Source organism: Pelodiscus sinensis, chromosome 2, assembly GCF_049634645.1.
Source record: "Pelodiscus sinensis isolate JC-2024 chromosome 2, ASM4963464v1, whole genome shotgun sequence".
In the NCBI taxonomy this organism is placed as follows: Eukaryota; Metazoa; Chordata; order Testudines; family Trionychidae; genus Pelodiscus; species Pelodiscus sinensis.
This window is the reverse complement of record NC_134712.1, coordinates 40,030,153-40,058,036: the sequence shown is the minus strand read 5'-3', so window position 1 is coordinate 40,058,036 and position 27,884 is coordinate 40,030,153. Positions and strand designations below refer to the sequence as shown.

At 41.8% G+C, this 27,884-nt stretch overlaps 1 protein-coding gene across 1 annotated transcript in view; it reads left to right on the top strand.

Annotated features, from left to right (window-relative positions):
• The window catches only part of LOC102445849 (neural-cadherin-like), a 92,138-nt gene that overhangs the window by 34,827 nt on the left and 29,427 nt on the right, over positions 1 to 27,884 (top strand). The window contains exons 8-18 of the mRNA XM_075920359.1: positions 225 to 397; positions 733 to 901; positions 3,287 to 3,457; positions 10,942 to 11,114; positions 11,251 to 11,418; positions 12,404 to 12,653; positions 17,522 to 17,649; positions 20,226 to 20,412; positions 20,732 to 20,875; positions 22,342 to 22,625; positions 24,282 to 25,899. Of these exons, the coding sequence (XP_075776474.1) occupies positions 225 to 397; positions 733 to 901; positions 3,287 to 3,457; positions 10,942 to 11,114; positions 11,251 to 11,418; positions 12,404 to 12,653; positions 17,522 to 17,649; positions 20,226 to 20,412; positions 20,732 to 20,875; positions 22,342 to 22,625; positions 24,282 to 25,899 (3,465 nt within the window). The remainder of the gene's footprint in view (positions 1 to 224; positions 398 to 732; positions 902 to 3,286; positions 3,458 to 10,941; positions 11,115 to 11,250; positions 11,419 to 12,403; positions 12,654 to 17,521; positions 17,650 to 20,225; positions 20,413 to 20,731; positions 20,876 to 22,341; positions 22,626 to 24,281; positions 25,900 to 27,884) is intronic.

Genomic DNA, 27,884 nt, shown 5'->3' with positions numbered 1-27,884 from the left:
TTAGTGGGTCTTAACTAGACCTGCTAAATCAAACTCCAGAAAATTGATCGTGGCAGTGATCTTCCACAGAGTGTAGACATGGCCTCAGGGAGTTTACAGTTGAAGGAGAAAATCCCCATGTCTTTCAGGCAAAATTCAAACTCACCCCTATATATAACGATATAGAAATATGACATTTTTGTTTATATTATCAGTATATTTACATTTTTTCCTCTAAAATCTAGGCATCATTAAACTGCGCAGGTATCCTCTACCCAAACTGAAGGGACCTCAATACATATTAAACATCACAGCAACAGATGATAACGCTTCTGGAGGACCTAGCCCTCTGAGCAGCTTTGCAGAGGTTATTATAGCAATTAATGACATTAATAACAACAAACCTGTCTTCAGAGAGGTAAGAAATCTGTTTCTAACCCTTCTCTTCAATATACATCATCAACTTGGGGATGACACTGCCATCTTTAATCAGGGATATGTTGATTTTAAGGGATTATGTTTGTAAGTGTGGTAGATCCTCTGCAATGGAATAGACTCACCATTTTCTGCAGTCTTCAGTATTTAAATAGGGAAAGGCTTCTTTTCAGGAAAACTCTTTGAATTCTCTAAGGCAGTAAGTAAGTGGAGCACATTTTCTTTCATACTCGTCTCAAATGTACTGCAAATACAATAGTGCTATAGAAATTAGCTATGATGTGTTCTATATGTAATAATTTTGTGTTTAATTTGTAGTGTGCTTACTATAGTGACAGCACTTGGGTTCTAGAAAACCAGCCCCCAGGCACCTACGTCTTTCAGGTAGAAGCCTATGATGCAGACCTGGGACTTAATGGAGAAGTAAAATATGAGCTTATGCACAGAGATGGAGCTTCACCAGGCTTCAGTATTGATCCTGATACTGGTGAGTGACTCTTCGCTTGCTATGTTAAGGCAGAATTGCAGTGAATTTGGGTGCATGATTATCTGGTATAATAATAGGGAACTGCTACAGCCAAGTGAAGAGTCATAGGAGAGGTACTAAGCATGTTTCCAGAACCAAGCCAATGTCAAACAGCCTGACATAAATGCTGAGGAAACTGAAAACTTAGCTTTTGTCTGCGCACAGCAGAATACTGCTAAAATTCAGAAATCATGCTTAAAAAAATAAAGAATAGTCCTGCAGCAGCTTAGAGACTAACAAAAAATGTAGAAGTAGCTTGTGCCCACAAAAGCTCATGATACCATCTACATGTTTTGTTAGTCTCTAAGGTGCTTCAGGACTATTTGTTGTCTTTTTAAGTTTTTCAGTTGCAGACTAACACAGCTACCCCTCTGAAATTTGAAAAAGTATTCAATGCTATAAGCATGATGCAAAATACAGTAAATCTTTGGCTGATGTTTACCATCCAAAACATTGTATTTGATGCGGTAAACAATAAAAGAATCTAGAATATGTGAGTGTTCTGATGTAACTGACAAGTCAGCAAGGAAAAATGGAAACCTCAATTTACTGAGGTATAATAGTATTCTCCATCATTAACTTCAACGTAGAACAAATCTCACTATAGAAATACAAATAGGCTGTACTTGGTAGAAGAGGAAACCTGAATGGATCTATATTTCCACTTGTGTATATATTCACCCTTTTGATGTGAGCTAACAACACTCTGAACTGGTTAATGTCTGACAAATATGGATTAGAAGAATTCAGTTTCACATAACTGCAAATACTGTGGGAATTGCACTAGAAGGAGAAGATAGTAAAGACTGCCACAAATATTGTCACTCGATACATACATACCGTGCCCTGCATGTAGAATGGCAATTCAGGTGTTCAAATCATACCTAATATCAGTGACCAAACTATATAACAGAGAGACCAGAGTCTGAGATGGTGAAGAGCAGAAGGCATAACAAAACAGATGCCAAGAAATAAATGGTCAATAGAGAGTGAAAGATGAAGGTTTATCTTTGCCAAATTTAACTATAACAACTATACTTTACTCTATTTTACTTTATTTCATGAGGCTGTTACCTAGATCTTAAACTAAAGATAATTTTGGTTATATCATTTACATTTGCTGCACATTGATTTTTCACTTAGCTATCTTTGAAATACTCTGTCTTGGGTTAAAAAAACTTAAAAAACAAGCGGTTCTGTAGCACCTTAGAGACTAACACTAATATGTATATGTAGTATCGTGAGCATTCGTGGGTACAACCCACTTCTTCAGATGAGTGGAAGGGGAAGGGAAAAAAAGTGGGCTGGTGCTACACTTCAAAGACGAAAGTGCTGCGTGGAGCCCAGGGTCACCTGGGCAATGTGGTGCTGCCGTTTTGAAATGGCACGGGGAGCCCAATGTCAGGCTCCATGCGGTGTTTCCAAATGGCCCCTGCTGATCTCAGCCTCAATGTGGTACTGCCCATTTGAAATGCCACCTGCAGCCTGGGCACAGCCCATCTGACCCTGCGCTGCACGTGGCATGGATAGGGTGACCAGATGGCTTTAAAAAAAATACTGGACACACTTGATCTCAGAATGGGATGGGGAGGACCGGCCAGGAGGGGAGCAGGGCTGGCTGGGAGGAGGTCGGGAGGAGCGGGGCTGGCTGGGAAGGGGTAGGGGGAAGGAACCGGCTGGCAGGAAACAGGGCTGCCTGGGAGGGGGTCGGGAGGAGCGGGGCTGGCCGGGGGAGATCGGGGAAAGGAACCGGCTGGCAGGAAGCAGGGCTGACTGGGAGGGGGTCAGGAGGAGCGGGGCTCACCAGGAGGGGGTAGGAGGAAGGAACTGGCTGGCAGGAAACAGGGCTGCCTGGGCAAGGGTCAGAAGGAGTGGGGCTGGCTGGGGGAGATCGGAGGAAGGAACCAGCCAGCGGGAAGCAGGGCTGACTGGGAGGGGGTTGGGGTGAGCGGGGCTGATCCGGGCGCACGCAGATCCCGGGGTGCTGCCCGTCCCGCGCACGATCCTGGTGGGGTGCACAAGCGAGTCTGGCCCTGGAGATTCCATCCTGCTCCGGCCCCAGCCTGGCCCCCGCCCTCTCCTCTCTACTGGGTAGCTGCGTACTGCCTGGCTGGTAGACATGCTCATGCAGTACACATCTAGGTACTCATACTCGTGATAACAGTAAAACAGGGAACCTTAAATTAGTCATATTTAATCAACACCTTGCACAGTTGTGGTGCAGGTAAACTGAGCAATGTGGTCCTGGTGTGTCCAGTTACTATTTTTTACTGTGTGAATGATGCCTGGAGTGGTTTTGCTGGTGGAATCATGGTGTGACACTCATTAGGATGTTTCTGTTTTTAGGAATCATCACTACTACTCAGAGCTTTGACCGCGAGAAGCAAAGAGAGTGCACACTCTCTGTTACAGCTACAGACCAAGCTCAGGAGCCACTGATTGGTGTTTGCCAAATCACCATCTTCATTGCTGATGTCAATGACAATGACCCTAAGTTTGAGAACAGTCGCTACCAGTGTAAGTGATTTAACCATGTACCCTCTATCCTGACTTCACACAGGAGTGTTAACATGATTGACGGATTGAGTTCTTTTTGAAGTTCATCAGTCTGTGAAAAGAGCTCTTCATGGGGGTAACTGCATCCCTCTGTCAATTTTGGGTAGCCTTATTCACTATAGGCTATGTCTAGACAGCGGGGCTATTTCGGGACACCGGAAGTATCTTGAAATAGCAATTCCATGTCTTTAAATGTGCCTGTTATTTCAAAATAATGGGTGCACTATTCCAGCGTCTCTGTAACCCTTGTTCCACAAGGCTTAAGGGACTAGTTGGAATAGAGTTTTATTTCAAAATTTTGACTTTTTTTCCCAGACACAAGGGAGATGACACTCTTAATCTTTCCAGGGGATAGTTAAATCCTGACTTTCTGTGTGAACCTTTTATGATCTATTCTGCACAGTAGGAATATATTTGTTGTATTGTTTTTCTGAAGGATTACAGTCAGATATAGAGGACAGTAAGATAGGTTGGCAGAATGAGTCAATATTTTTTTCTGTCTCCTAGACCAGAACCATATTTCTTGAATTTCTTTTACCCCAAAGTAATAGGGAAAGTGAGACACTAGAGAGCCTTCAATTTGTGTAGATATGTCTTTGGCCTAAAAAGAAACTTTGTGAACATTCAACAAGGAGTCCGGTAGCACCTTATAGACTAACAGATATATTGGAGCATAAGCTTTCGTGGGCAAAGACCCACTTGGTCAGATGCATGCATCTGATGACGTGGGTCTTTGCCCACGAAAGCTTATGCTCCAATACATTTGTTAGTCTATAAGGTGCTACAGGACTTCTTGTCGCTTTTGCAGATCCAGACTAACACGGCTACCCCTCTGATATTTGTGAACATTGAGAGGGCTCATGAAAAGCCTTGTCTAGACTCGGCTAAAAGGTGGTTTTGTTTAGCTAAAAGTGTTAAACCCATTTTAAATCCCAAGTGTGGATAGCGCAAGTTATATTTTAACACTTGTTAGCTTGCTATGACAAACAGTAGGGCACAATCATTTAACAGTTTTTAAAAATGTGTAAACTTGTGTGTACCTCGTGGAGGCAGATTTTTAAGCAGCACTGAATTAAAAAGTGTTGGCCAACCTACTTTAGGAAAAGGAGTATGTGTGCTGGTGGTGGTGATGTGGTTTGTTTTTGTTTTTCTGAAACAACCTACGTTGAGCTAGATGTGATACAGTTATGTATCATTCACACTTTTCCAGACTTGCTAGTGCATCCTGATCTCAACTTGAAATACTGAAACTTTTGAACAATGACAAGCAGTTGTTGCATTTGAGGAATAGGGGTTAGGAGGCTGCCAAAATTGTCATGTGTGGCTTGAATTCGATGTAAATGTAAGCAATTAAAATACAACTACATTTGAGGTTTAAAAAATCCCAATTCCAACAAAAGTCAAGAGGACATATAGGGTACGTCTAGACTACATGCCTCTGGTGACAGAGGCATGTAGATTAGACTACCCAGCATAGGAAAATGAAGCAGCGATTTAAATAATCGCCGCTTCATTTAAATTTACATGGCTGCCACGCTGAGCCGATTAGCTGTTTGTCGGCTCGGCGTGGTAGTCTGGACGCGCAGGGGTCGACATCAAAGGTATTTGTCGACCTCCCAGGTGTGCCTCATCCTAGGAGACAAATGCCTTTGATGTCGACCCCCGCGCGTCCAGACTACCGCGCTGAGCCGACAAACAGCTGATCGGCTCAGTGTGGCAGCCATGTAAATTTAAATGAAGCGGCGATTATTTAAATCGCCGCTTCATTTTCCTATGCTGGGTAGTCTAATCTACATGCCTCTGTCGCCAGAGGCATGTAGTCTAGACGTACCCATAATTTCAAAAGAGGAGCATAGGAACTGCCATATAGGATCAGATTTAATGGTCCATCTGATCTCGTGCCCTGAGTCTGAGAGTGGCCAGCACCCAGTCCCCTGAAGGAAGGTGTCAGAAACTCTAGACTGAAAGTTATGAATAACCTGGTCATAGAAGTAATTAATTTGGCATGTGTGATTGGACACTAGTATGGTTCCTGAGGACAGGCAGATCACAAGCAGCTGCACTGTAAACTTTCCTGTTTCCCTATGAATCTGTGTCTTTTGTGATCTGGAAGGGACTTGCCAAAACAATACAAGGTGGCTACGTCTACACTGGCTCCTTTTCCGGAAGGGGCATGTAAATTTCATTAGTCGTCGTAGGGAAATCCGCGGGGGATTTAAATATCCCCCGCGGCATTTAAATAAAAATGTCCGCCGCTTTTTTCCGGCTTTTAAAAAAGCCGGAAAAGAGCGTCTAGACTGGCCCCGATCCTCCGGAAAAAGTGCCCTTTTCCGGAGGCTCTTATTCTTACTTTAAACTTTGAAGTAAGAATAAGAGCCTCCGGAAAAGGGCACTTTTTCCGGAGGATCGGGGCCAGTCTAGACGCTCTTTTCTGGCTTTTTTAAAAGCCGGAAAAAAGCGGCGGACATTTTTATTTAAATGCCGCGGGGGATATTTAAATCCCCCGCGGATTTCCCTACGACGACTCGTGAAATTTACATGCCCCTTCCGGAAAAGGGGCCAGTGTAGACGTAGCCGGTGAGATAATGGTTTCTGTGATGCAGACAATTGTTTCAGTTGGAACTGGCCTGACTTTTAACACACATGAGCCACTGATGTCACTGGATGACTGCCTCTTTTGGTCACTAATGTCCTGGCTTGGATTCAAACCAATTGCCTAGACATGAAAAATTCTTCTTTACCAATCCATTGAGCGGTTCAGTTTCCCAAGAAACTTTGTTTGTTTAAATTGAAATGAGAGTGAATGGATCTAATTTACTGTAATGTATTAGCTTCAATTTTGAAAGCTTTGCATAAAAAGAAATTAAAAATTTCTTATATACATTTGATTGTAAGGGTTTTTCATTTTCATATGTAGGTGTTTGTTACCTTAGCTTAAGTTAACTCCCATTGGTTCTCAGATTGCTCTATAATTAGTCTGATCTTGGTAAAACAAAAAAAGCAATCATGTAGCACTTTAAAGACTAACAAGATGGTTTATTAGATGATGAGCTTTCGTGGGGCAGACCCATTTCTTCAGCTCTTATCTCAACTATACACAAGCTAAAAGTGGGAGCAAGTAGCTTCAAGGAAGAAAAATGTCTGTGGATATAGAAATAGTCATGTAGATATTAAGGATGTTAAATTGCATTTAATCAGTTAATCAAGTAGTTGATGGAATTTCCATTGACTACTAGATTCGTTGATAAGGGGGGAAACTGCAGAGCTGCAGTGGGATTAGCTCCCAGCCCCAGGAGCTAACCCTGCTGCGGCTCTACCTTTTAAATGTAGTAAGAGCCACCCGGACTTGAGCCCAGTCCCCCACTGTGCCTCTGCCAACCCTGTCCTCCTGTAGAGATGGTGCTAGGGGGAACCAGCTTTGGTAGGCGCAGCAAGGGGGGAGAAGTGACTAGTTGAGTCGGGACTCAACTTCCCAATAAGCCTCGGTAGTTGACTATTTGACTAGTCGCTTACATCCCTAGTAGATGTGCTGGACATCCATATAAAATGTAAAAGTGAGAAATGTAGACTGTTTCTAATTGAACCATGAGTAGGACAAGAGCGATATCTGTTTGTGAATTTAGGCTTAATCCAAGGATATTAAATGTGTGTAAAGGCTACTCATGATTTCATATAAAGAACATATAAAATTTGAACATGTTTTGCTTTAGTGGTCTCATTGTCTTATATTCTAGAAATTAGTTTGAATCTGGTTTTAAAAGAAATCAGATGTGGGTATTTTGGACAACTTAAACTAATAAACCCCTATTTATTGTGCTGCAGTAGTTGGAAAAAATATTAAATTGGATAAGGAATGGGATAGAAAATGCTGAACATTGTTTAATATCATTATTTAAATTAATAATAAACCTTCACCAGGGAATCAATGTCCGGTTCTGGTATCCAGTGATAAAAAAGATACAACAGAAATGGGGAAAAGATATGGAACAATTTCAGATGAACATTGAATTATTAGAAATATGGATAAACTTACACACGAAGAGAAAGTGAAAAGTCTTAAGACCATAAGCCAAATCAGAGGGGACAGGATAAAGGGTTAAAAAGTCATAAATAGGATATAGAGGATTGACATTACTGTTCACTCTCCTAATATACAAATTTACTCGCCTAATACAAAAATGAAGGGACATTTCATGAAACTGGAAAGCAGCAAATATACCTCTGATAAAAAGGAAATACTATATTGTATGTATTTATTGTGAGTAATCCGTGAAAATCATTGCCACAAAGATATCAGTAAAGCCAAAAGTTTAGCAGGATTCAAAAAAAGGATTAGAGGATAATGAGGCTAATAAAGGGGAAAAACAAAGTTCTGGAACAAATATAAACCTTCACACTTCACAGCATCACCTACCCTTGGAAGATATTAGGAAAAAAGTTAGGCTCTTCCATAGCTGCCCACTTCAGGGTTTCATACACCTTATTCTGGATCATCTGTACTGGCCACTATCAGTCACAAATTACAGTGGTGCTTTCTGGCTCTTGAATCATGTATTCTGATCCCCTTAGAACATAGGCCATAGACCTTCCCCAAAATAATTCCTAGAGTAGAGACTTGATACTGATGTATATGGTGCACTGGTCCAATGTGGCAGAGCAGTATTTTTGTTCCTGTCTACCAGTGGACTTTGCAAGCATGACACCACTGCTGCTCAGTTTGGTATGAATGATGGGACAGAAGTCCTGATAGTGATGCAAGCGTTTTGTAGGGCAGAATAGGGAAGTCTTGACAGAGAGGAGGGTTGGGTTTGTTTGAAGGTGAACCTCACTCGGTGCCTTCAACCATGCTGTTGATTCAGTGTTGCCAGTATCTGCCTTTCAAGAGTACTTAAGCTGAGGTTGAATTTGGAGTTCAGTATCATGCTGATGCTTCTGGGTGATTGACAAGCTTCCTGCTCTCTTCCTCGTGTGGAGAGCCAACTAGCAGAAAGCACTTCTTCAGGATTGGGAAACTCTTCTCCTACCCCAGCCATAGAGCCACTCTGACAAAGTTGTTCTGTTATACTTGAAAGAATTTCACATGATCTTTTTAGGGGGATAAGGCAAAATGCCACATTTATTGACAGTGTAACGTTATTCTGTTTAATGCATATTCACACACATGCGCGTGCACACACCCTCATACCCCGTCACGTCTTGCTTAAAGTTACCAGTTTGTTGCAACTCACTGGCCAAGGAAGTTAAATGTGAGGGGGAGGAGCGGGTGCTTCTCTTGGTCCAGACTGATGCTCCGATCTTGACAAGACGAGACCCAGAGATTCATGCAAGAGACTCCATCTTTTATAGGACTTTTCTCCCATTCAGATCTATACATTTTGCAGCTCCAGTTCTTAATCAATCACCATCAGTTTGTGTAACATTTGTTTATCTGGAAGTTATTTTTCTTTGTCATCTGGCATCAGTATGTTGGTGCCTGCTTCCCAGTGTTTATCTGTAAAGGGGTGCTTGCTCTTAATTCCAAGGCCATTTATATGTCCTGCACTAGATTGTCTTATAATCTAGTGCATTGATGGCACGTTGGCACCCCTCAGTCTTACAGCTTCTTCTCCCCCTTCTTTGACCATCTGGACTCTGAAACTGCTGAGCCTTAATCTTTCTCCAAACACTCACATTCTGCACTCCTTCACTCCCTCTCTCCAGGAACTACACAATTGTTTCACGTGGAAAAAAAGATACAATTGTCTATAAAAGGTATCAGTCTATTTCCAATACAAAGTTTTTGTTAGTACAAACCTTTAATCATTCATCATATTTTCTTTATAATATAATCTGTATTCTAACTACTCCTAAGAGCAACAGTATGATCATGCTGAATCACAAGGATCCTTCTGATCTCTTTCTGCATTAACATCAGATACAGATACAAGCAGTCTGCCTGATGTATCTTTACCAAGGACCTAGAACAGCATTAGGAAACCTTTTTTGGGTTGGGGACTGCTGACCCATAGAAAAATCATTTGGGGGTCGCACACAAATGAGAAGCAAAGTGAGAAGCCCCTGAATGAGAAGCAGAAAGACACTCCCCACATTCCTCTTGCACACCAGAGCCCAAGCTAGTAGATTTTGTGTACTCCAGCCCTGCAGGTGGGGGGCTGGAAGGCTGGAGCATTAGCGCAGGTTCCCCAGTGCTGAGACTCAGGGGCCAGATTCAGGCATGCCTGGGGCACATTCAGCCCCTGGGTCTGAGGTTCTCCATCCCAGCCTAGAAGACTGTTCCTCCCTGATAACCAGAGAAGAGCTGCCAGGAGAGTTGTAGTTGTTTAACATTTATTCTCACACTACCCATTAAGCACATTATATAAAACATTATAAAACTCTGTTGTCTACAGTTCTAGTATCTGTCTATAAGCAATTAATGTTTGCACATCATGGAATTAAAACCACTGTCTTCTTTTTATAACAAAATCAAATGTAATTAGTCATGAATTTCTAATGTTACTGGTAACTGATGGTGCTCTGTTCTCATTCACAAAGGTTTTATTCAAATACTTTGGTTTAAACAATGAAACCCTATTAATTGTCCATGCATGTCTGGAAGAATAAGTTGTACTCAACTATTTAACTGTATATAATAATGACACCCTAATAATAATTACAGATGTGCTTATTGCAAACAGGAACACATGATACAATGCAACATCATTTCCAGTTCAGCTTTGAACATTTTGCTAAAATGTATTTTCACAGGAAACTATTTTCTAAACGTAAAATCTGTTGCAGGACCAATCTCTTGCTGTGTTTCCTAGCAATACATTCCACTGCTATTCCAGCACCAGCAAACCACCTCCTGACATAGTTCTACTTGTAAGAAATGGCATGACTAGGCCATTTGTTGTTTGGCAGTCATTCTTCGGTGAGCAAAGAAAAATGAAGTAGATGGGAGTAGGGAGCAGTAAACCTGCTTTACTTAACAGCTTTCATAACAGTAAATAATATGGTAGGGACAAACGAGAGAAAACTTAGGTATTTTTCTGGTGCAATAATGTAAAAGCTGCATAATCAAAGCAATGGTTTAGCTTGACTGGATACCGCTGATATTTTACATAATGTGTTGACTTACAAAGTGATGGTAATTCTATTTTCATGTGAAACCAACTTCTCTGGCATACCTGTTCACTTCATCTAAAGAAAAGATTAACCGTGTTCGCATACAGATATAGCCAGGTCTTTAGAGGCTATTTGATAGTTTAGATGCCAATGCTATTGGGCAGCAGTGATTTGTAAAGTAGAAATACTGCCATGTAGTTCTGTGATCTTTCACTAGCCTGGAGCTGAGAATCATACATGTCCCCTTTCAGTATTAGACCCACCAGCTCCAGGAATATGGCTGTTGTACATGAGAATGAGGCCTGTTCAAAATAAACGTATCATTCTTTTTTTCAAAGACTTCCTTCGTGAGGACACCCCAGTGGGCACAAGTTTCCTCCGTGCTGCAGCTCATGATGATGACCAAGGTGTGAATTCTGCCATCATATATTCCATGTTACAGCAACAGCCAGAATACTTCCAAATCAACCCCAGCACAGGCTGGGTGTATGTGAACCATCTGATCTCCCAGGTAACAAGACTCTTATTCAGACTGTAACACAGATTTCTTCCCACTGAATATGTTGCAGAGAGTTAATCTCAATCTGCTGATTTGTAAAAATCAGTTTTTAGATTTCCTTAAACTTTTTGTTGAAACTACTTTGTAGACAACTCAAATCAGCCGGTATATTGTAGCAACCGATGGAGGCAACAGAACCAGCACTGTGGAATTGACTGTAACGATCACTAATGTACTCAATCAACCACCCCATTGGGAACAGAGCAGATACTGGGTTACAATTCCGGAGAACACCATTCGTGACACCAAGATAGTGGTATGCAATAAGAGAGCCTCCTTCTCCTTCTGGAACAGCCCCCCTCTCCTTCTCCTTCCTTCTCTTTGTCTGTGTATGTAGAAAGAGATATATACACATACACACCCTACCACATTCCACTGTCATACTGTCAGATTTCACAAGCTAAGCGCTTTTAGTTTTTCGTGGGGGAACTCTATGAAAATCCCAGAAGGTTCAGGAGATTTGCGATTTGGATGGCAGCACTCTTCTCTTTTATTCTGCAAAACCAGTGCCCCAGCAAAGGGGCCTCCTGGAAGGAGCATCTTTTGGATGAGTTGCAAAACCAAGATTTTTCCCATATTAAAAATCCTGAAGTATTTTTCACAAGAGTTGAGATGTTAATTCCAGCTTGAGTGATTCTATTCTGCCTATCTGAATTCTTCCTGCAGGTTTCAGTGCTATCCGTAACTGCTGCTTCAGTGATGGAGCAGCTCTGCTATATTTCAGTGGTGCATTAAATGTGTATTGTTTGTGTTTCTTAATAAAATACATTTTTTTTTAAACTGGACACACGGGCTGCCTCAATCCAGGCAGTTTTTTCTGTAAACCTTTCTTTGCTACTTCATTCCTGCAGTTCCTATTAATCTCCCAGGCATAAGATCCAAGCACTTGGAAACAGTTTGTTTTATCCAGCCAGGTTTGTGCACAGCTTGTTGAAGAGTGAGATCCTTATAATTATCCTCTTTTGTGTGCTTTTGGGAGAAAAACTTCCTTTTCCTTAAGGTGATGTTCTTACTCTTTGCCGTATTTACAGTGCAAGGAAATTTAATATGGATTAAAACTTGGAACCACAGTAAAAAAAAAAAAAAAAAAAAAAAGATAAAAATTAGACAGAAATCTCCAGAATGAGGGCAAATTGTCTGTTTGTTTCATCATGCATGCACAACTTAACCCTTAAGCTGGCACCTAAAAACTTAGAATCGTGCACTTCATAAACAAATACAATGGCTTTTTTTCTCTTCAGACAATCAAAGCGACATCCTCTGTTGGCGATCCCAGGGTTACATATAACCTGGAGGAGGGTCAAGTTCCAGAGACTAACATGCCTGTTCGTTTCTACCTGAAGCCAAACCGAGTGGATGGATCTGCTTCTCTACTAGTCTCTGAACCACTTGACTTTGAGACAACTAAGTTTTACACTCTGAGAGTCAGGGCACAAAATGTAGCAATGATTCCTTTAGCTTCATTCACCAATGTCTGTATTAATATTACAGGTAAGTACCATTCAATTACTGTAACTAGAACTGGTAATTTTAGAATGACACTCACAGTATTTCTAAAATACCAGTATGTGAAATTATGGAATGAAGTCTGGACTTAACAGCATAAGGATTCCTTTAAGAGTTTTCCAATGGTGTACAGTAGTAGAAATAGCCTTTTCACCTGAAGAATCTCCAAAGTGTGATTTAACAAGTCAGATGTAGTATTTAAAAGCATACATTTTTAGCACAGATGTTTCTGTATTAATACAGTGTTATGCAAGCATAAAAGCAAAGGAATCCTTATAAATGCCAGAAATAGCACAGTCAAGCTACGTCTACAATGCAGCACTATTTCGGGATAGCTATATCCCAAAATAGCTATTCTGCATCTTTTGAGCGCACCCGTTATTTTGTAATATAATGGGCTCGCTATTCTGACATCCCTGTAAACATCATTCCATGAGGATTAAGGGGCGTTTCAGAATAACAATTTATTTCGAAATAAGTAATGTGTAGACAGCGCCAAATTTTGAAATAAGCTATTTCAAAATTGACTCAAAATAAGCTATGCAATTTGCGTACCTCAAATTGCGTAGCTTATTTTGAGCTATGAGTGCAGTGTAGATGCACCCTAAGGGTGTGTCTAGACTATAGTGTTTTTTCGAAAAAAGTGGCCTTTTTTCGAAAAAACGTCCCCTGCATCTAGACTGCTTCTGCGTTCTTTTGAAAGTAAATCGAAAGAATGCAGCAGTTTTTTCGACCACGGAAAACCTCGTTTTATGAGGAAGAACGCCTTTTTTCAAAAGTGCTCTTTCAGAAAAAGGCTCTATGTAACGTAAACTGCTTTTTCGAAAGAGCACATCCAGACTGCCTGAGTGCTCTCTTTCGAAAAAATGGCTTGCTTTTTCCAAAGTATTGGTTGTAGTCTAGACACTCTTTTTCAAAAGAGGCTTTTCTGAAAGTATCTTTTGAAAAAGGCTTGCAGTCTAGACGTCGCCTGAGTGTCCTGACTAGTGAGAGAAGAGTGTACAACTGTAAATATTTTAAATATTATGGATATTTGGGAATTATTGAAACAATTGATTCTGGGAACAGGACAGCTAAAATATATACAGGCAGTCCCCGACTTACGCGGATCCGACTTATGTCAGATCCGCAGTTACGAACGGGGCTCGCCCCGGAGGACACGAACTGCGGGACCTTGCGGTCCTGCCGCCCGTGTACTCCGGGGCTTTCTCCGCGTCTCCCTGGTCTGCAGACCAGGAAGACGCGGAGCAAAGCCGCGGAGGGGCTCGGGCAGCGGGGCAGCCCAGGCGTGCCTGGGCTGCCCCGCTGCCCGAGCCCCTCTTCAGCTTTGCAAAGCCTGGGGAAGCCGGCAGCGGAGCATACAGATTCAACTTAAGAACAAACCTACAGTCCCTATCTTGTATGTAACCTGGGGACTGCCTGTATTTAGTAATTGTCCATTTAAAAAGCAACAACTTTTGCACTTTCAAGGAAAAAAGATACTAGTAAATAATTTCATAAATTATTAAATTATGTATGTTCCTTGTTTGCCCTTTACATTAAATAAACACATTTTAGAATTTTGTACTTAAGGTTATAGTTGTTGAGAATCAAGTGTTAGGAAATGCAAAACCAAAGGTTCTCATGTTGTCACTAATTCATTCAAAATTGCATGCAGTGGATGGGGTTTTCAAAAATTTGGGGTGTAGGCCTTACTCTGCTCCCTTTGAAGTCAGTATTTAGTCTCCCACTGATTCCAGTGCCAGTCGTTAGCCATTGCTGAGTTCTCTCAAAACTTCCACTCAGTAATTTATTATGGTGAAACTAACAGCATAAAGAGAATTAAAAAATATTCTAAGCCTGTTTTTAATGTCAGTAACTACAGCAATTACACTAGTGTAAATAAAGCAATATGTGACTTACAGTTGTTTAAGATCAGATATAGTGAGTTAGGTTTCCAGTGAAAACATTTGCCTTTTGTAATTGAATATTTCAAGTCTTAAAAGGGTAACTTAATGGGAGTAATTGTATCGTATTTCTCTGCTTAAGAAAAAAATAATATTTGTCTTTACTGATTTCGCCACATCTGTAATTGCATGTTCATCTGTGGAATACTTCCATAATACACCAACATAGAAACAACTGTTATTTCATTATGTAGTAACTAGTACCTACCGCTAGGATCAGGGCACTGTTGTGTTAAGCGCTGTGCATGCACACCTGTTTGGAGTAAAGAATCTCTTTTGAAATGAAGGCATTCTGTGCTCCAAAGAGAATACAATCTAACTAATACTAATCAATACTCATTATTAACATTGTTCCATAGTCCTATTAATAGTGTTGCAACTGTTTAGTGGCAACTTCATTTTGGTCAGGAATTAAAATCACTTTTCAATAACTTAAAATTGTATGCAAGAGACTCCATTTGAGGTGGTAGAGGGAATGCAAATTAAACTAGCCTCAGCTTGTAAAATGTGAAACACTTTTTGTGAAGGCATATGCAAAAAAATACATACACATTATATACATAGTGAGATTATATTTCCCAATTTCTCAACTCAACAATGGGTGAGTATATTTACTAAAACTGAAATCATATTAATTAGGGATGAGAATGGGTAACCAGTTAACCGGTAATCATCACCTTTACCGGGTGATGCTTACCAGGTAACAGTTAACTTATGCCGGCAAAAGCCTCAGCCAGGTCCCTGCCTGCCCCGCCCCCGCTCGGCATTCAGGAAAGCTGCGTGTGTTTTTGAATGCTGAGAGTCTGGAGGGAGGGGAGCCAGGCCTCTCATACTGCCCCTGTCCCCAGTAGCTCCCATTGTCAGGTTTTGGCCACTGGTTGGTGTCTGTTTGCAGAACAGGCAGCATGAAAAGTGAACTTCCTGCACTCTCCTTTGCTCCTGTATGTCCCCCCCAGCATCTACCATTTGCTCTTGCTCCCTCCCTCATGGCCACACACTGCACCCTCCCTTGCTCTTGCTCCCTCCCCCCTGGCCAGATACCCTATTCCCAGCCTGCTTCTGTACCCTACCTCCCACCCAGACCTCGCGTCCTGCACCCCGTCCCTATCCCACTCGCTGGCAGCCCTGTTCCATACACTTAACCTTTCATTTTTGTCCCCACCCCTGAGCCTAAAGGGGTCTACAAAATCCCCAACTCTGGAACCCCAGAAAAGTAAATCTGACGTATAGGAAACCCTGAACTTCAGTCATCCCTATCCTTTCCCCTTGCCCCATGAGGCTGGAATGCCAGAGGAGTGAGGTGTGTCAGTTGGGGGCCACATCAGTAAGGGTTGAGGGTTTTGGAAGAATTTTTTTGCTTCTCACTTGTGTGGTCTCCCAACTGATTTTTCTGTGGATCAGTGACCCCCCAACCCCAAAAAGGTTCCCCAGCCCTGCCATAAATAAAGAAAACTGTGAAACCTTTTGTGTTGGACATAAATTAATATTTTACTTTATTTAAAATGGAGTTTGATAAACATGAGAAAGTTAAAACACTTAATCTGTTTAATAATTTAAATTAAACCATTCTCCCTAGCTGCAGCACTAGCAAATAGGCTCGGGTCTAATTATGTAATTAACGGTGAGTTTCCATTAGCAACTGGTGGTCCACAGAAAGGTTTGTTTTGAGCCAGGTAGTCCATAGGCCAAAAAGTTTGAGAACCACTGGTCTAGAATAGAATGCATTTTAGCAAAATATTTTGCCTGTTTTTGTTTGCTTTTTGCATTTTACAGCACTTGGTGTAGCTTCAGTTTCATGTATTGACTTCAGTTAGCTCTTCTGTTTGGCTCTTCTGTTCCAGCAACAGTGGAACATTTTTTTAAATAGAAAAATATGGTTGTGATACTGAATAAATTAGAAGGGGATTCCAGTGCAGATGCAGCATCTGAAACTACTTTTAATGCATATTTTGAAAATGGCTGGATTTCAAGTTATCAGTACCTCTTTAACTTAACGACACTTAATAAACGCAGTTACTGACACCAAAGCAGTGGTGAGCAACATGTAAGCCACATGCGGCCCATCAGGGTTCTATGTGTTGCCCAAGAGGAATTTTGTTTACCCCTGCCTATGCACACAGTTGCCAGATTCCACTGGTTTCTGTCCATGTAGGTATTTTTCGTACTGGTTTTACTAAAGTGACACATGTGTAAAGTAGGGTCATGTGAAGTGAGTTGCATGCTGATTGCACACAACTGACTGTGAGAGCCATGCATACCTCTGCATCCAACTGATGTGCTGCTCTAGTTCAGTCAGCACACCCAGCAAATTCTAGGAACGCAAGTGCAGTTAGGGTAGTTTTGCTATCTCAGGAGACCAGCTTGGTTACACTAATCTTGTGACCCACTAAGATGAAGGAGGGCCACTCACAAGCCTAGGTTGTGCATTGCTGCACTGGAGTGATCCCCAAAGCTCTGATCCTACATAGACGAGGGCAGGTCTGTGCACAGACTCCTCAAAGTAACAAAAGGAGTGAAGTAAAAACCAGATTATTTTGGTGGTAGCCACATCTTGCATTTAAATCCCGTGAACAATCCCTTTGGTTTCAATAGGTAATCCTGAAGTTTATTAAATAGGTGTCTAAATCTTTGCCAGGGCCAAAGAATATCCAGCTCCTGGTATCCGTGAGTTAATAGGTTTTTAGTTTTATTGGTGTTTCGCATTATACCTGAAATCATTGCATCAATTCTTCTAGAAACCTCATGATCAACTAGAATTACAAGAGCTTCTGCCTTGAGAATGGGAAGGTAGAAAACAGGTTTGAACATTAGCAGGAACTCTGTGATATTTTTTCAGACCTGTCTACTGATTTTTTAAAGGGTGGTTTCAAAATCTTCTCATTATGATTTTAACTTCTCTCTCTGCAGATGTCAATGATAACGTTCCCTTCTTCACATCTTCTACCTACAAGGTGTCTGTACCTGAAGAAGCAGCTATTGGCATATCTGTTGCCCAGGTTTTAGCAACTGACTTGGATTCTGGGCCATATGGAGAGGTTTAAATTAATATATACTGTTTTCCTCCCAGTAGTTGTGGTGGGTTGGGTCATCGAGAGCCCCTTGAGACTGTCACTTGATGGGCTGATGATATCACTGAGCCCACCTACCTGCTCTTTGGGGCACCTCACCACCCTGTCCTGCCTAGCAAGAAGCTCTGATCTCCCCCAGCAAGGCACAGAGTTGGGGTTATAGCCCACAGGAAAGTAACAGACACCGAGAACAGCTCTTCTGGCAAGGCTCAATCACAGGGACTTGACACAAGACCCTGGTACATTGCACAGCCCTCAAAAGGGACTTAAACCCCAAATAAATTGTTCTTACTTTGTACAAACGTTTTACACAGCTCAGGCTCATAAAGTTCACTCCCTTTATCAATGAAAGAGAGAGATGTACAGTTGTTGTCCCCTTCCCTGAATAACAGTTATTTACACTACATTTATTAATAAACAAAAGTGACTTTATTAAGTATAAAAAGTAGGATTTAGGTGGTTGCAAGTGATAACAGACAGATCAAAGTAAGTTACTAAGCAAAATAAAATGCAGGCTAAACCTCATATATTAAGAGAGATTGTTGTGAATCATAATTTCTCACCCTAGGTCCTATTTCAGGTAAAGTTCTTCTCAAGCCAGAGTTGATCTTTTTTCTGACGTTGGTCTAGCAGCTTCTCTTCATCCTGTGTCCTGTATCTCATGGTGGAGAGCAGTTTATGAAGCCAGCTGATGACAATAATTGTTTGCTTCCCGTTCCTTATATAGAATTTCCCAAGGTGGGAAGCCTTTATTCCATTCTTTCCATCACCTTTGAAAAAATAAAATAAAATTCAAGATGGATTCCAGCACTAAGTGGCATGGTCACCTGTCTTTGTAGGACCAACCATGTTCTGGGCCCAGATGAAAAACATGACCATTCATAGATCATTGTCTTGCATTCTTGGCCATTAAGTTCCTGCTATCAGTATATATTAATTTAGTATAAGGTTTATACTACAGGTTTATACTACATATTTCTAACGTCAAATTCAGGAATAATACATGCACACAAATAGAATATACACATTCAGGGGATTACATGCTCTCCAATCATCAGTCACATGCCTCTATTTTGCATAAAACATATTTGAGTTATTCATATTAAAATCACATTTCCATAAATATGGGGGTGCCCATCACTGTAGTATTAATCTGTTAAATTGTATCGAAGCAATTAAAAAGAGAGAAAAGACAAGTAGAAGACAGGATAATAATGAGCCATAAGTGCCTCTCCCTTCTTGTTTGAGGTTTGTGACTAAACTTTAATTAAGAGCTGTTTCTGATTTGTATTTAAAAGGATGGATGATCCAAAAGTTAGGGTATTCACCTTAAGGGATCTGGGTTCAGTCTCTGCTACACCACTGGCTTTCTGTGTGACCTTGGGCAAGTCACAGTCTCTCTGTGTCTCAGTTCCCCATCTGATAGCAGTGATAATAGCACTGCCCTATCTCACAGGAGTCATGTGAGGAGAAATACATTCAAGACTGAGGCAGTCAGATCTTACAGTGATAGGGACCATACAAGTACCACAGATAGGTGGGTAGGAAGGATGTGTACAGTCTGCTCCATTTCAGATGAAAGAAGGCTCTAGGACAGAGAGGGGCAGACTACAGTCCCTGGGCCACATTCAGCCCATTGGACCCTTCAGTCCAGCCCTTGAGCTTCTGCCAGGGAGTGAGGTCAAGACAGGAAAGAGGAGTCACCTAACTCCCAGGCAGTGTGGCTAGCAGGGGTGGCTGGTGTTGGGCCTGCTTGGGGAGATTAGCCCCTGAGCCCTTCCATTCTGTCCCTATTCCCCCAGAGCTTCAGTTTCTCCAGCACCTGGGTGGCATGGTTGCCACTCCACCAGCCCTGGTACTCTGGGTGGTGCAGTTAGTGAGTGGGGGAGATCTTCAGAGGCTTTCCAGGTAAGCCTCATCCAGCCTTATCTTCACTCTTCGGCTGCTTCCCTGGTACCACCTCTGTAGAGCTCCCCTCTCCATCATGCCACATCCCAGGAGTCCCCCTTGCCCCATCTTGGTAACATCCACATTCGTGGCCCTCCATACAATTTCCATAACCAGAGGTGGCTCTGAGGCCAAAAAGTCTGTTTTCTATCTGAACAACTTAGATGAAAAATGTTTTTGATCAATCCTAATTGTGTATTACCAGGAACATAGGGGGTTATTTTAAATAAAGTGTTCTAATTTTGTTTGCAAATTGAACAAAGGCCTCAAGAATGGTCTGTTCAAATAGGAGCCTCATCACATATTCTTTTGCAGACCTTTCAAAGGAGCAGTGGGACAATGTTCCCTCTAATTTTTTCCATCTATGTGCAGAATAAATTTTATGTGAACTAAGGCATGTGCAGATGTGCACTACCAGGAGAAACACATGCTGCCGGTTGTGGTTGCTCTGCTAATCATCTGGGCGGCACCTAAATCTCTCCTGGGTGGCTGCCCAAGCACACAGTTCACAGGGAACACTGCTGGGGGAGGATGGGGACACAGCACTCAAATGAAATGGTGTGCATGGAAGCTCATATAACATTTCTGAACTTCAGGTTCGATATTCGATATTGAAAGACCCTAGTGAAGATTACAGGTTCTTCACCATTGAGCCCGAAACAGGAATTATTTCCACCAAAGCATCTTTTGATAGAGAGAAGAGAGGATCTTACTTGATTGAAGTTCAGTCTCAGGACTCTTCAGAGTCTACCCGGCCTGGTGTTTATGGACAGCCCAACACAGGTAAGCTTATGGGTTATATACCAGATGTGGAACATCAAAAACTCATATTCTAGGGAGATTGGTGGTTCAAGGAATGTCTAAAATAGGTTACAAAGACAAGCTGGGTAAGATAATATTTTGGACCAATTTATGTGGGGGGACACGCACACACACACAGAGAGTGAAGGCATTCCCATTGCCAAACCTCCAGGATTGTCCTGGAGTCTGTTGTCCGTTCATAATTGCAGAGGTCTTCTTCAAGGATAGATTAGGCTAGCCTACAAGTAACTTTATCTCTGATCTACATTCTCGAAATGTTCATTTTGTGTCTTCTTTTCAGATACAGCATACGTAAAGATTTTTGTCAGTGATGTCAATGACAATGCTCCAGCTTTTCCTCGCCCAGTGTATGATGTCAGCGTAGAGGAGGACATGGAAGTTAGATGTGCTGTTGTGACAGCAACTGCAGACGATGAAGATGAAGGTGTGTAAGCGTACTTCTCCAATATTTGTCTTTTTCAGTGATTTTCACTAAAGTTTACTATAATGACTTCTCTTGTGAGAGTATGATTTGTGTTTTAATAGGGTGATTATTGTATTCAGAAGAAACTTTAAGTGGATTTCAGTAATTTGGAGAGGAGAAGAATCTCTGGCTTAAATGTGTCAAAAACTCGTAGCAGTCTGCTCATGTTTCCATATACTTGTGAACCTTTTATTTTAGAATAACGTAAGTTTAAATCCTCACAATTCTTTTATTCAGTGGCAATGTGCCAAATGCTCTTCTTAGTCTGGTTGGTAGACGTGAAAGGATAGAACTTGGAACATGCTGCTAGAGTTGAGAATTTGCCAAACTACAGTTTAATAGCTGGGCTACATCTTAGGCCTAACACTTTTCAGGTTCAAACATATGAAGTACAGCATTTGTTTTCTGACTTGTATCAACTACTGCTTATGTTGCTTCAGTAATATATGGATATGACATTTGATAATAAATTAAAAGGCTGAAAATGTTTCCTCCTCTCTACTAAGAACTTGTATATTCTGCATGGAAAATGACTGTTTGTCCCTGTGCTAAGTGGAGTGAACTTGATTTGAACATTCAAAACAGCTTCAACATATCTAGCATTGTGTCACATTTCTTCCATTCTTTCCTTGTCAAAGAACAATAGCTTATCACTTTTCCATATTTCCAAACTTTTTTCAGCAACGCAAAAGAAAATAACTAGGATCGTATAGATGGAATGTATTTTGAAAACAAATGTTCTTCTGAAACCTTGCTGTTTTGAGATTTTGGCCACACCTGTTGATAAAAATGAAAGTGAGTGTGTAGTAACAACAGATGTTTGGCTTTAACATTAGGGAAAAAACTATTAAACAAAATTAGCTTCTACTGTTTAATACATTCTTTTTAGCATCAGCAAATGAATGCACATTGGATGCATAGATCTAAAATTAAAAAGCAAAATGGCACAAAAGAATTGCCTAACTTCTTGCAAACTATACTTGCATAAAACAAAAAGCAAGACCCTTCACTATTTACGTGGATATGGAGCCAATAGTGAGTTCTGCATCAGGAGAGATCTATGCCATAATGATCAATGACTCAATGTCTGGTTGGCAGTTGATTTCAAGTGGAGTGCCCCAAAGATCGGTTCCGGGGCCGGTTTTGTTCAACAACAGCAGACTTACAAACACAGAACTCTACAGTTATTTGTTTCAATATCTTTGTCTAATATACATTCTTACACATACATATTTCTGAGTATAGTTACTTTCTTGTTAAGGCCAGTACAAGAGCTTGTCTCTTGAAAAGATTGACCTATAGTGTCCAAGGCAAATTGTGCATCCCGTGAATAAATGCAGCAACTTTACTGCATGCTTTGAGAAGTATCATATGGCATGCATGGAATTCTATACTAGCAGCAAGGAAATTTTTTCTGTGTCATACAGGTGCAAATGCCAAACTAAGGTATCAGATTATATCAGGGAATGCGAAAGGAGCTTTTGATGTTGAACCCGAAGTGGGAACCATCTTCATTACTCAGTGTCTGGACTATGAACAAGAGCAGCATTATGAGCTCCGGCTTGTAGCCTCTGATGGAAAGTGGGAGAATCACACACTCATCACCATCAATATAATCAATAAGAATGATGAAGCTCCAGTATTCACTAACCATGAGTACCATGACAGTGTCTTGGAGGAACTTACAGATCTGCCTGTTGTGGTTCTAAAGGTAAACCATTTGCATGTAGCAGAGAGGCAACTTACATTTTTATTCAGCTTGAACATACATGAGTTACTGAGAGCCAGAGCTCATCAGATGAGGGCAAACTCTGACACATGGAGTCTGTAGGAGTCTGCTGTCCTGTTTTCCATGTTTTCCAGCAATCCACACTCTTTCTATAGACTATATTAAACAAGAATATGTCCTGGTTGGAATTGAGTGATAAACTTAGTTACTGGGCAGTATAAACATAAACAAACCTACCGACCTATGGTAAGAAAAGTGGAAAGGGAAGACAGACTTGTGATTGAGACATGGGACTGAAAATCAGAGCTCTTATCAACTGTGACAGACTTCCATTGTGACCTTAAGTAAATCACTTATTCTGTTGCTGCATTCAGGCTATGTCTAGATTGCAAGCTTCTTTCGGAATAAGCTTTTCTGTAAGAGATCTTCCAGAAAAGCTTATTTCGAAAGAGAGTGTCCACACATGCCTTTTTCCGAATAAGCTTTTTTGGAAAAAGCCTTCTTCCTCATAGAAAGAGGTTTACCGCCCTCAGAAAACCCTCTCCATTATTTCAGTTTTTTTGTTGAAAAAACACAATTGCAGTGTGGACGCAAGTATTGTTTTTCTGGAATAACGGCCATTATTCTGGAAAAACGCTGCAGCGTAAACATACCCTCATTTTCACATCTGTGAAATGGGGGTGCAAACCTACTTAATTGGGGAGTTGAGGCTTAATTCATCAATATTAGTAAAGTTCTTTGAAATGTATATATATGGAGACAGTTTAGAAATGCCATGGGTATAGATGATGATTTCCTCATCTGAAGAGTGTAAGGAACATAAGACCCAAACTCTGTCCAGTTTCTAAACCCTCCTGTCTGCTCCTATAGACCATTATCTATTTACTTCCCTAGCTCAGCTGTCACTGGATCTCACTGCAAATACTTGTTCAACTGATCTATTACCACTATTTCTACCTTGCTTTCCCACACATTTTTTTCCTGCATCTCAAATGCACTATTACACCGAATGCATTAGTCTCCTTAGACACAATCAGCTTATGTCTCCAGACCATCTATAACCTTCACAGAAAGACCTAAATGGCTCAGGCCAATTGATGTTTGCTCTTCTTTAAGGCAGTGTCTAGACTACACCTCTCTATCAACAGAGAGATGTAGATTACGCACGTCAAAATTGCTAATGAAGCAGGGATTTAAATGTCCCGTGTTTCATTAACATAAACATAGCCGCCGCTTTTTTTTAAACGGAGCGTTTTCGAAAAAAGGCAGTCTAGACGCAGATCTGTCGAAAATAAACCCTTTTTCGACAGATCCTGTAAACCTCATTTTTTGAGGAATACAGGATCTGTTGAAAAAGGGTTTATTTTCGACAGATCCGCATTTAGACTGCCGTTTTTTTCAAAAAAGCTCCATTTCGGAAAAAAGCGGCAGCCATGTTTATGCTAATGAAATGTGGGATATTTAAATCCCTGCTTCATTAGCAATTTCGACGTGCTTGATTTGCATCCCTCTGTCGACAGGGGGATGCAGTCTAGACGTAGCCTAATAGGACTCCATAAGACTGCAGCTTGGTTGCAGTAGAAGTAGAATGAATTTCCAGTTCTGTGTGTGTCTCACCTCTCCTGTGGTTTGTTCTAGGTTTCTGCAACTGACCCTGATCAAGAAACTGACCGAAGTGCCCTTCGCTACTCTTTACATGGACACGGGGCCAATAGTGAGTTCTGCATCAATGAGTACACAGGAGAGATCTATGCAAACAAAAAGCTAGACCGTGAAAAGCAATCCATATGGCGCTTTCTCGTCCTTGCTACAGATGAAAATGGAGAGGGATTGACTGGTTTTGCAGATGTAATCATAGAGGTCAAAGATGTGAATGACAACCCACCTCTTTTCCTTTGCATGTCAGAGGGCTGCTTCATGGGGCATGTTCCTGAAGAGTCCCCAGCAGACACCACTGTAATGGAAATGAATGCAGTAGACCTTGATGACCCCAATGCGGGGACAAATGCAGTAATAACCTATAGAATTATTCAAAATGTCCAAAATGAAATCAATCTCAATTTGTTTTCAATTGACCCAGTTACTGGCACCATCTCTACTGTGCTTAGATCCTTGGACCGGGAGAAGGAAGATAAGTATCTGGTGGTGATTGAAGGAAAGGATGGAGGCGGACTCACTGGGACAGGCACCGCTACCATTTTGGTGTCAGATATAAATGACCATGCTCCAGTCTTTACACGGAAGATGTATGTGGCTTTTGTCTCTGAAAATGCAGGAATCAACACTGAGATCACAATGGTATCTGCTACGGACAGAGACGAAGGAGAAAACGCGGTGGTGACTTTCAGCATTGTTGATGGAGATGATGATCGTAAATTCTCCATAGAGACAGATAAAATCAACAAACGTGGAGCTATTCGGTTGCAGAAACAACTAGACTTCGAGAAGCCTCACGAGAGAGTGTTTAACCTGACAGTAAAAGCTGAAGACACTGATTTCTTTAGCATTGCTCACTGTGTTGTCTATGTGGAGGATTCCAATGACCATGCCCCTGTGTTTTATCCCCCATTCTATGAAGTGCCAGCTCTGGCTGAGGACGTGCCTCTCGGTACTAAAGTTGTCCAAGTCTCAGCTGTTGATCTAGATTCTGGGCTGAATGGAAAGTTTTCTTATCATCTGATAAATAAGTCTGATCCAGGTGGACAGTTCTCTGTGGGAAATGATGGTTGGGTAGAAGTTGTAGGGTTGCTGGACCATGAGGCTGTGACGCAGCATCACCTTGTGGTCATTGCTACTGATATGGGACAACCTCAACTCACTGGCAGTGCCACTGTTCTTGTGACTTTGCAGGACGTAAATGATAATGGGCCTGAGTTTGAGGCTCAATATAACCCAGTCATCTGGGAGAACGCTGCTTCGCCGCAAATAGTCCAAATGAACGCGACCTCTACTTTGTTATATGCTAGAGACAGGGACACTGCAGCTAATGGAGCGCCTTTCTCCTTTCACTTACTCAGCAGCTTTGACAGCGTAGCTTACTTTAACTTGCAGGATTTCTGCAACGGAAGTGCACTCCTCACTGCACTGCATACCTTTGACAGAGAGGTGCACAAGGTGTTTCACCTGCCTGTTCTGATAACTGACAGTGGGACTCCTCCGATGAGCTCAACCAACACATTGACTGTCAATATTGGGGACCAAAATGATCATCCTCATTCTGCTGGGTATATGGAATGTCTCATCTACTGCTATAATGGTAATTGATTTGGAGCTTATTTCACTGGGCTATACTCAGGCCATGAGCAACAGGGGTGAGATTCAGAGGTATCTGTCCCATTCCATAAGCACTACTTTCCATGATAAATTGATATTTCAGAGAGAATGAAACACTGACAAAAGGTTGATTAGAGCTGAAACTTGGTGTGTAAGGTCTGGTCCCTGGCGATGGAGGCAGCTGGTGTGTAGAGGAGATTGAATTTGGGACCAAAGTAGGGTAATTGGCTTCTATATTTTGTGCACATCTATAAAATGTGAGTGAATGGTTTTCAGATGCTATTTTGTTTCCCTTTAATAACAAAATAGCTTGGCTTATTTTTATATTTATGTTGTTCATTTAATAATGTTGTTGAAGGCTGTGATTTGGATTCAAGTCTGACTACCCTAAGAGTAGTTAAACTAGAAATTAGAGGTTAAACAAATCAGGCATATTTTCTGGTTAATGTTTTAAAAATGAACTTGAGTATGAATCACCTGCACTCTCTGAAAAGCTAATGCAGGACTTAAACAGCCCAGAAATAGAAAGGGGGGAAGATCTTCCATAGCTGCTGCTTTCTGTGCCTTCCCCTAACTCATTGTAACCATTATGAGGCAGGACATCTTCCCTGGCCCTCAACTCCCTAATCTCCTGAAACGTCCACTGTCCTTTATATAAGCCCCAAAACATAGTAAAGAGTGAATGGTTATGTTGTGCCTGTGGCGCTTGCATCTGTGTGGTGTCAAACTACTACTCCCTATCCTCAGATCCAATCTTGTGCCCTCTGGTCATGTGGCATCCCCTCTAACTGGTGTCCCTGATCAGGAGGAATTTAACCTCACTCTCTAGGTAGAGGTATAGAGCTGACATGAGAACATGTTAGGAGATGGGTTTTTATATATATATATATATATATATATATATATATATAGACAGCTCCACTATATTGAATGACTATTATACTTGACGTGTGCTTGTTATAAAGTTTAGTTTGATGTACAGAGTGAAATTTTATGTGGCTGCTAATTACACACAAGGCCTTGGATGTTGTTGGCAATCCCCAAGGGTCTGTTCTTGGACTTCAGTGATGGAATATTGGATTCCTCAGACTTAGTTAGACTCCATTTCACTGTACTTCACAAGATGAACTGGTCTGTTTTTATCATCACCTCTGAATTTAATTTTTGTTGTTGTTGCAACTCCGTTTAAATTTTTAAAAAAAGTACCGTATTTTCCGGCGTATAGGGCGACTGGGTGTATAAGACGACCCCCTATCTTTTTAATTAAAAGATAGGGTTTCATCTTATACCCCAGCGCCCCTCCGCCTCCTTTGCTCCCGGTGTCCCTGGTCTGCTGGAGATGGTCCCCAGCAGACCAGAGGCACCGGGAGCAAAGCCGCCAGGAGCGCCTGGGCTGCCCCCACCCCACCGCCGGAGCCCCTCCGCGGCTTTGAAAGCCTCGGGGGAAGCCGGCGGGGGGGCATCCCAGGCGCGCATGGGCTGCCCCCCCGCCGGAGCCCCTCCGCGGCTTTGAAAGCCTCGGGGGAAGCCGGCGGCGGGGCATCCCAGGCGCGCATGGGCTGCCCCCCCGCCGGAGCCCCTCCGCGGCTTTCAAAGCCGCGGAGGGGCTCCGGCGGGGGGGCAGCCCATGCGCGCCTGGGATGCCCGGCCGCCGGCTTCCCCCGAGGCTTTCAAAGCCACGGAGGGGCTCCGGCGGCGGGGCATCCGGCGTACAAGACGACCCCCGATTTTTGGGGGATGTTTTTTAACATCAGAGGTCGTCTTGTACGCCGGAATATACGGTACTTATACTGAGGTTCTGACACATGATAAATGAGGAAGGCTTTGCATTTCATGTTTCCTGTTACAGTCAGGTACCACAGGGGTTTAACATTAGTAAATAATATTATGTCCTATATGTTGGTTATTGCAAATATATTTATCAAATAATTACTGTCACAGTTGCAGGGCTAGCTGCTGAACCTCTGG